The 9,498-nt window shown below is 27.8% G+C and overlaps 3 protein-coding genes across 3 annotated transcripts; 1 reads left to right on the plus strand and 2 right to left on the minus strand.

The window, feature by feature from the left end:
- Positions 1 to 614: 614 nt before the first annotated feature.
- LOC113371550 (coronin-6-like) lies at positions 615 to 4,285 on the minus strand. The gene is given in 12 exon segments (XM_026612180.1): positions 615 to 872; positions 1,298 to 1,441; positions 1,566 to 1,706; positions 1,837 to 1,989; positions 2,060 to 2,234; positions 2,302 to 2,540; positions 2,609 to 2,715; positions 2,718 to 2,751; positions 2,978 to 3,066; positions 3,069 to 3,099; positions 3,657 to 3,855; positions 4,153 to 4,285. Coding segments are annotated over 11 exon segments (1,524 nt in total). The 5' UTR covers position 3,855; positions 4,153 to 4,285; the 3' UTR covers positions 615 to 659.
- Positions 4,286 to 4,843: 558 nt separating this feature from the next.
- On the minus strand, positions 4,844 to 7,374 carry LOC113371551. The gene is made up of 8 exons (XM_026612181.1): positions 7,024 to 7,374; positions 6,834 to 6,896; positions 6,437 to 6,724; positions 6,221 to 6,363; positions 5,923 to 6,139; positions 5,595 to 5,836; positions 5,299 to 5,470; positions 4,844 to 5,226 (listed from the first exon to the last, which is right to left on the minus strand). Exons 1-8 carry the CDS (start codon positions 7,195 to 7,197, stop codon positions 5,047 to 5,049), a joined length of 1,479 nt encoding a protein of 492 aa, XP_026467966.1. The 5' UTR covers positions 7,198 to 7,374; the 3' UTR covers positions 4,844 to 5,046.
- A 122-nt stretch (positions 7,375 to 7,496) lies between these two features.
- Positions 7,497 to 8,672, plus strand: LOC113371567 (UPF0547 protein C16orf87 homolog). The gene is made up of 3 exons (XM_026612200.1): positions 7,497 to 7,635; positions 8,088 to 8,258; positions 8,405 to 8,672. The coding sequence occupies exons 1-3, from the start codon at positions 7,585 to 7,587 to the stop codon at positions 8,648 to 8,650; spliced, it is 468 nt and encodes a 155-aa protein (XP_026467985.1). The 5' UTR covers positions 7,497 to 7,584; the 3' UTR covers positions 8,651 to 8,672.
- The last annotated feature ends 826 nt before the right edge of the window (positions 8,673 to 9,498 follow it).

Raw genomic sequence — 9,498 nt, forward strand, 5'->3', positions numbered from 1 at the left:
CATAAACTTACAGATAAAATTGATAAGATATGATTAAGCATTAAAAATGGAATATGAACAGATATTTTGTTTCAACATAATTTATTGAATTCATGTTACCACACATAATTATCACAACATATAAATCAAAATGATAGTTATAATTTGTAGAAAAGTATAATGATTTATTTTAAATTCTGAACTAATAATAATAAGCATATTTAACCACAATGATCAAATTACCATGAATTCTAAAAGAGTAAAAAAATTGTTCATAAAAAAGGACATTTATTTGGGAGAAACCCAACAAATCAAGAATATCACATGATGAATTTTTATATAATTAATTATGACAGCAGCAATAATTTAAGTATTGTACATATATAAATATATAAAAGCTATTATATTATTATGGAAGTTGAAAATGAATAATTTCATTTCAATCAGTGTTTCAACTATTACTGAACTGAATACTATTAATATAAAAAGTTGACTATGTAACACATATTTATGCTTAAACATAACACAATATACACACTTTATAAAATATTACAATGTGTGTATTACAATATACACACTTTATAAAATATTACAACTTCATTATAACTTTACAATTAAAAATTATGCTATGTCCATATCTTACCTAATATCAATAATTAATTACCTTAATTTTATAACTATTAAACTTCATCAATGGCCATGTTTTGTAAGTCAATATCAGACTCTACAGCTGAGCTTTTCTTGTCTCCGCCACCGCTAGTGGGAACAGAGCATGAGTCATTATCCGATAACGTCTTCACTTGCCCCTCCAATGATCTGATGCGGTTTTCATGCTTTACTATAACAGCTTTCAATTTACGAATTTCTTCTGCAAATTCTTGCATAGCTTTCTCCTGAAATATCAATTTATCATTTTGATCGTCTTACATTTTATGTAAGCGTTGTGTGAATTCTTACATTCAGACAAACAATGATGAAAATATTAGTAAAAGCAAATAAATTTTTTGTATTATTTTTATAAATTATTATATATTAAATAAAAAGGGCTAGATTTATTATCTCTCTTAACTCAAATTTTTGTCTTAGAATAATTTTGACCATAATTTAGAAAAAAAATTACTTACCGCTATGTTTTTGTTAAGTTTTTTCTTAATATTCTGTTATTGAAAGCATGTGAGAAAAATATAATAGTGAATAATATGTTTGAGAACAATTTGTCATTAGTTATTGTACTAGCATATATAATTTGTTTCCAGTTTATATCAAAATATCAGACAACATTGTTTAATTACAATATGGCAAATTTATTAATACTTACAGACACTATTGAAGTATTAGCTGTTTGACCTCCAATACTTGTAATGGCAGCAGCTTTGGCACCGCTTGGTGGAATTTTATCAAGAACGTTTGGTTTCTTTGTAACTGTTAATTGAGTATTGCTTTGTTGAGAGACATAGCCACCCTGAATGAGAAAAACACGATCCTACTCAGCTAAGTTATAATGCTCAGAAAATATGTAGATTAGCAGAATTTGTGGATACACTTAAATGCCATGGTGCTGAGAAGCTTAAGCATATCAAACCTACCTTCAATGATATAAGGATTGGTTCCGCATCTTTGCCCTCAACCCATTCTTCTGCAGATAATGCAGCCTCATCCGATAAAGTATCAGGGTATAAATCTTCTTGGAATAATTCAGATTTACGAGGTACGGTCATTGATATTACCTGCAAAATAATTTATTAATGAACTCAGATTACTCATCATTATTCAATCAATTATTGATAAATGAAATCAATGGTAAATTGAACTTGAATATACACCCAATAATAATCTAAAATTTATCAAAATACATACTTGGCAAAATCCTGAGTTGTTAAGCCTGTAAAATTTAGCAATTTCACATGTAGTAACATCACAGCCACGTTTTGGCATCATTCCTATTCCTCTTTGTGGATCAGGTGTTTGGAAAGTGTTGATGTAATGTACAAATGGAGGTTCGGGTGTTACCTGCAAATATAAATCATTTTGAAACTGTATATTTTGAAAAAATAAATAGCACATAATTAGTGTTACTCACTTCAAAGTATCTTATAACCGAATCACCCTTTCCACATAAGAAAATTAAACTAGTATCAGGATCATATAATGGAAACATTACACCATTAGAGGTATCCAGTTCCACCATCACAATTGGTTCAGAAAGTGAATCTGGTGCCCTTAAGGAATACTGCCTTTCTGATGATTTAGAAAACCTGCAAAAACCATTATTAATAGATACTAAGCAATTATATTTTTGACAATCAATAATATTATGAATACCCAGTAGTAAATACAAGTCCATGTTTCAAAAAGATTGCTCGCGTAGCCTTGCTCCCTTCATGGCAAATGGCTTCTGACTCTACTTCACCAGTTCGTGGATCAATTAATCTTATTTTCTTATCTTTACATGTTGTTAATAATTTGGAACCATCCCAGTTCCAACATGCTGAGTAAACAACATCAGGATGGCAATCAAGATGAAATAATATTTCTCCAGTACCCACATTCCAAATAGCAACCTAAAAAATAATTTTTGTAGAAAACTGCACAAGAGGTATTTATTACTCAAGTTGATGAAATATTATACCTGATTGTCTGAGCCTGCAGTCAACAGTACATTTTGAGCGGTAGGATGCCATAATACCAAACCTACACGGCGTTGGTGATATAGTAAATCCACTACTGGTTCAGTATTGTTCGAGACAATCCACCATCAGGGATTTGCCATACCTTGGGTAATAAAAAAGATACTAACATGTAGCACAAAGTATTTTATTAACTGCAATTATCCTATTATAAAAGATTACAATTATAAATTGATGAATGTTATTAAATGAATAAAAAAATATTAAAAAAAGTGATATTAAACACACATATGAGATAAATTATTTATAAATTTAGAATGAATGAAAACAAAGTATTATTTTTTGCTCAAATAACAATTCAGTAAACATACCTTCACAACGCAATCTTCAGATCCTGAAGCAATGACATTGTCATTATGTGGACACCAAGCTATATCCAAAACCGGACCTTTATGGCCCCAACCAGAGCATGATCAGCAGCAATTCTACCAACCTACAAATAAGAACAATATTTTAACTGCACCACTTGTATAACCATTGTTTAAACCTCAAAATAATAAATACCTCAAAATAACTTGGTGTAATAATAATATTTAAAGGTATCAGTTTTTAAGAAATAAGATTTACTAAAATTATTTTTGTGATATGAAAGCTTTTCAACAATCAAATTGAGCAAATAATCATGTAAAACAAGGAAGCATTATAAAATATTTACATTATATAAAAAATATATCAGACAGAAACTTTCATTAAAGAAATAAGGATTTGAGTAAATTTGTCATTATTGAATTTATAAAATTCACAATAATTGAATAAAAGTAGTATTGATAAAAAATATAGGTTGATTATGTTACCAAAATTTTCTCGTATAAAATATCATTGATGTAAAAATAATTTTATGAATGAGTCAATGTTACTTAATCAGTGTCAAAAGATATAGATATAGAAACTAAATTATTATAAATAGAGACTGTTTGATGAGTCATCAATGACATACATTTGATAAGTCAAAAATAATATTTGGGCATGTAGATAATTGATAATGATTACCTTGCTATGAGGCAAAACAATAAAGGCACCGCCCCCTGCGGATTCGACAATGATTGCTAGAAATTTTGGATTAACAGCACAAAATGTTGAATCCCAAGAACTCTTGGACACACGTATGTTATCATAGCACTGTTCTCTTTTCAAAGCTTGCCCATAAACGTGACGAAACTTAGAACTTCTCACAACTCGAAACGACATCCTGCAAATAACAATAACAATTTTTAATCTGCGCAATCATTTTAAACACAATTACATTATAACCTAAAACTTTCAATATAAACTGACTACACAATTTGTATTTAGTACTCGATACTTCACTGATATTAGGTCATATTTAAAACAAGTACATTTGCAATGTGCTTTTTTGTTAGAAATATATGCCTTGATCATATATACCACAAATATAATTTACTATTTTACAAGACCTAAATAATGATTCTTATAGAATCTGGGAAAATATTAAAACACGCATTTACTTATAAAACTTTTCATATACCTTTTATAAATATGTACAAGCGATTTCTAGGATAAAATTATTAAATAGAAATTAACATTGGCAAGCCAAATCTAGGTTGATCAAAACTGCAAAACGGTTTTGGATAGCAACGCCATATTAGGCAATGCGCGACTCAGTCCACTCTTGAGATAGAAATGTTCATTGAGTATGTATGCCATGGAATTTGTAGTGTAACTGACAAATAAAACTTTTTTATATATAAAATATCTTTTACTTAAACGTTAAAATTACTCAATTTGTAGTATTTCAAAATATATTTAAATTTGTTTTTCTGCTATTTACTCATATATTATTTTTATTAATTGTAAAATACAAAAAAATAATTTTATATCCCATGTTTGTATAATCTAGCACAACTTTCAATAAATCGATAAACGTAAATTCAAATTTTGTATTTTGGTTACTTATTCATTTTCTTTTTTTTTTGCTTTTATAAATTTCAAAATTGAAAAATACATACTTTTGTAATTTGTAAAAGTTATAATTAAATATATTAATACTTGAAATAATTAATAATCAATGTAGTTATTGATTGAATTATTAATGTAGTCATTGAATTTTTCTAAATAATATATATAAATTCATAATTTTATATTTATAGAAAAATAATTCATACTTTTTATAATAAACCCCTTTTATTCAATTGGTGGAATTCAATATACATTTGATAAGTACAAATAATACTACAACTTATAAATATCTAACTATTTAAGTACACAAATCAAACTTTTATGATTTAAATTTCTTTCAATTTTATTTGGAATTTATTTTAAGTATTTTATTGCACAAAGCCTAAGTACTTTTTATGTTGAATGTATACATTATTTTTGTTCAACAATATATTATTTGAATCCAACAAAAATGTGTTCTATATTAGTTTGCACTGTTGTTATACTGTGGTCGACCTGCTAATTCTAACAGATATCTATCTGGATGATCAATCCAATCTGCAGCACTTAATTTTACTTGTCTTTGACGTTCAGCTTCCTTTACTTGCCACTTTTTAATGTCTAATTGAACTTGTCGAGATTGTTGATCGCCACAACCCCATACCTTAAAATAAACCACATTTATTAAAGGTTGTAAATATATACATTTAATATACATATGTAGAATATTTTATACCTCAACAAATACCAAGCCGTAAGGAATTTTTTGATAGTTAACTCTATCAAAACTTTCATCAATGCTGATTATAGGATTTCTAGGATCAGAGCCAGCACGTAAACCTTTTGGATATCCTCTGATTAATGTATTTAAGTACAGCATTTTTGGACCCTTTTCAATAAGAGAAAATCTATATACATAAAACATTAATAAAAAGATCAGTAGCATGCGATAATAAATGGATATATATATATATATATATATATATATATATATATATATAAATAAGCAGCATAATGACACTCAATACTTACTTTGGTAGTAGTTTTATGACACAACTCTCTGGTGTGCCCCAATATTGATGACTTTCCTTCCATTCGCAAGGAGATCCAATACAAAATACATGCCCCTCTTCACTGCGCATTAAGACTAGAGTAGGACCCTTATATGATAAAACATGATGCAAAAATCTATTCATTCCCAAACCGTGTTCCCTTGAATCATAAAGTAATGCCCAATGAGAAGGCACAACAGATAGTAATTTGGCCATGAATGCCTGGATAAAAAAAATAATAGTACCTAATGTTAGATTAGTTTAATTTAATTCTACACTTTAGATAATTATAAAAGATGTTCATTCACTTGTGAGGCTAAATTAACTCCAGAATCGCTAGGACTAGAAGCTTTGACTGGCTTAGAATATAGAGGCGGTAATGCACCTGCTAGTAACCATGCAAGCGATACAGGTAATAGTGGAGGTTCAACCATTTTTCCAAATGGATTTGGTTTATCCAAAATAGGTGTGGATAATTCCAAACCCAAGCCCTCCTCATGTGTGTCAATACCTCTGTATGATGTGCTGCATATATAAAAAACAAGATTAGTTATAAAATTATACTCATATTGATGTAAGAGATCAATGCATGAATGCAGAGTTCACCTTAAAGCATGAATGCAGTACTTATGAACAGGTGGTACAAGTCTAGGACAATTCTGCTCTAACCAGTGCACAACATAACCGGGACTTAATGATGTTTTTGAGTGGAAACAAGAGTCAACAACTGCAGACAAAGTTCGATGAATCTATAGAAAAGAAAGAGAAATATATATTTATATTAAAGTAGACACGCTATACATTTCTATACATTATGCTTACTAAAAGACATGTCTGTGGTCCACCAGAATAATGATCCATCGCAAGTCTGTAACACGTCATAAGTAAATCTCTTAAACCATCTGGTGTTATACTATCTGAAGAAGCAGTTCCAGAAAACATTTTAATATATCCTTCTAATATTACCGTATCATTCAATATCCCAAGAAATCTTTCACATTGTTGACGGAATGCAAGTTCACCTAAATGTTCAGTCTGAGCTTTAGAATTGGAATGAAGATATGAATAGAGACGCTCGCCTAACTCAGGGTAGCGAGGAAAAACGTATTTCTGAAAAATAAAACAGAATTTATAGATACACTTAAATATAAATATATATATATATATATATATATATATATATATATATATATATATATAAATGATCAATTTACTTTACCACAAATGTCTTTTTAGCAACGCCCTTGATACCCTCTTCTTCTTGAGACTTTTGAATCAATATCTAGAGAAAAACATAGTATCATAGTAATTAAAAATCATTATAAATAAAAAATTAAGCATTAAAATAATATCTAAAGGCATATGATAATTTAGTGATAGATAAAATAAAAACATAAATGATAATGTACCTGAGCTAGTTTATTAATTGGCATTAATTGAGTAGATACGAGATCCTGAAAGTCTGCACCAGAAGGCGATCTCAGGATTCCCCTTTTCGGAATCTCATTTTCCGCTTTTCCTTCAGACTCCTTATCTTCATCACCGTTTTGACTTAATTTTTTGCGACTACCTTGATTTCCCATATTGTTTAATTTAACACATAGCTTAAAATTAATGAATAGACTTTACGAAATAATATTGTGTACAGATTTAAAAATATTATTCATTATCACATAACTGAAATTAAAGTCATAGCTTCACACCAGGAATAAAATAAAAATATACGCATATGTTACGAATGTCACATATTGTTAAATAATCTCCAGAAATGTCACTTTTTGTCATTTGACAGCTGCTTGATATGATTATGAATAATACAAATAAAACTCAAGTGACAGAGTTGACAATTTTTAATAATATTTTAATGATTGCAAAATACCTATTGCTTTAAAATCAATTTAAAGACAAATTTTATTAGATAAGTAAGTTTTAAACAAATTTTTAATCGATGTGTATATAAAAAAGATAATATGGGCAAAAATAAAATGATAGCAAAAAGTTGTCCGAAATGCGAACACCAGGTAAAACATACTTACTAAGGAAAATACTTTTTATATTATTTGCTTTGTTGGTTTCATATTATTCCGTTATTTCTTTGCTTCTTTTTTATTTTATGAGATACTTAAAATACCATAAAATAATAATTTGTGGTTATGATCTATGCATTCAAATGATTTACTTTTCTATAAACAAGGCTTATATGTCAGTATGTTAACAATTTTCTTATATAGTAGGAAGTATTCTTATTTTGAGTAAGAAATTTTAATTACCTTATATAATATATACCTGTTTCGGGGCTCTCCATCGTTTCAGTACATATTTCAAATGTGGTTTCATGAATCATAACCTTATAAAATGTTAATTCTTCAATTAATATTAATAATTCCATGTATGCATTAATAATAACTCTATATAAACGTTCAGAGTATGAACTTAGAACCTTCACGGTATTTTTGTTTCATTATTTATTTAGGTGGCTGTAGCGTGTAAAGCCTGTGTTTGTGGACACTCATTTTTTAATTCAAAAAAACCTACTCAAAGAGTGGTATCTCCAGAAGATCAAAGACGTCGTACTGGAAGAGTTCGGAGAGAAAAACCAAATTTTTATGATTCAAGAGAATATGAAAAAGCACCCAAGAAAAGGGTAAGTGTGCAAATTTATGTCCATAATTGCACCTTTTCAAATTGCATTTTATAAAGTAATAGTAGTCATATTCTTATCAGAACATTTTTTTTTTTTTGTTCTTATCATTTTATATCAATTATGAGAATAACTTTAATTTATTGCAGCAAACTAGGACTAGAAACAGTGATTGTATTGATGATGATGATACAGGTGTAAATCGTAGAGATGCTGTTAGTAGTAACGGTACAACAGCCTCAAGAGCAAAAAGAAGAAGAGCTCGTAAAGAAGAAATTGATGGAGGTGGTGATCTCGTCGCTAAACTGTCGCCTGAGAAACAAGCCCTTTGCTCCATAATACTCTCAGAATTGAACAACAAAATACAAAGAGTATTGTGGAAACCTAGTTTTTGATATTTTTATCTATAGTAAATTTTTAAAATTATTAAATCTATTATAATGATAAGCTCATATTATTGTATATTTTTTTATTATTTTTTAGTATTATTATACAAATATGCAAGATGCAAATAGACAAATTTGTGCAATGTTGTTTAACATATTTGTGATTTTTTATATAATTCATTAACTGTATATATCACATTTTATATTATTTTGGATGATATCACACAACTTATTTTGCAAAATATATCAACCACAACTGATTCACTCTTCATAATTGAATGTTGACTAATGACAACATTTGAATTATATAAATTTAATACTTTCTAGATACATAATTTTGTCATGTGGTTTGCTATTAGAGAAAATAAGTTCTCACTTAAATTACATATTAATGATACAATATTTTATTAAAAATATATCATTTAACAATAAATTAGTATTTATAATTCCTCGAATTTCAAAGAATTTAAATACAATCAACACATATCAAATATTTTCACATTATTTAAAATAGTTAAAATTATTCTTAAAAAATATAGTGGATGCATATACAATACTTCTAATTAGAATACACCCTGTAAATTATATCTATTCAATGTAAGACACTTATGCACATATATGTACACACACATATACATATTATATATATATATATATATATATATATATATATATATATATATATATACGTATACATTTGTACATGTACATATATTCATATATCCATCTGCAAGTACTTCGAAATAATCAATATAATATTTTTGAATTAATGTTATAAAATTAGTATTATCTAATTTGTATCAAATCTAATACTTTTTTAAGGCAATAATAAATAATGGTTTTAATAATATTTCACC

This window comes from Ctenocephalides felis, unplaced genomic scaffold, assembly GCF_003426905.1.
Source record: "Ctenocephalides felis isolate EL2017-DRISC unplaced genomic scaffold, ASM342690v1 CF-g0.4_SCAFFOLD_01492, whole genome shotgun sequence".
In the NCBI taxonomy this organism is placed as follows: Eukaryota; Metazoa; Arthropoda; class Insecta; order Siphonaptera; family Pulicidae; genus Ctenocephalides; species Ctenocephalides felis.

Bases quoted from the DNA above. Each gene is read 5' to 3' on its own strand.
- LOC113371551 (XM_026612181.1), bottom strand. From the start codon at position 7,197: ATGGGAAATCAAGGTAGTCGCAAAAAATTAAGTCAAAACGGTGATGAA. The intron at 6,897-7,023 runs GTACATTATCAT...GTTTTTCTCTAG, and splicing joins CAATTAATAAACTAGCTCAG to ATATTGATTCAAAAGTCTCA. The intron at 6,364-6,436 runs GTAAGCATAATG...TCTTTTCTATAG, and splicing joins GACCACAGACATGTCTTTTA to ATTCATCGAACTTTGTCTGC.
- LOC113371567 (XM_026612200.1), top strand. From the start codon at position 7,585: ATGGGCAAAAATAAAATGATAGCAAAAAGTTGTCCGAAATGCGAACAC. The intron at 7,636-8,087 runs GTAAAACATACT...TTATTTATTTAG, and splicing joins GTCCGAAATGCGAACACCAG to GTGGCTGTAGCGTGTAAAGC. The intron at 8,259-8,404 runs GTAAGTGTGCAA...AATTTATTGCAG, and splicing joins AAAAAGCACCCAAGAAAAGG to CAAACTAGGACTAGAAACAG.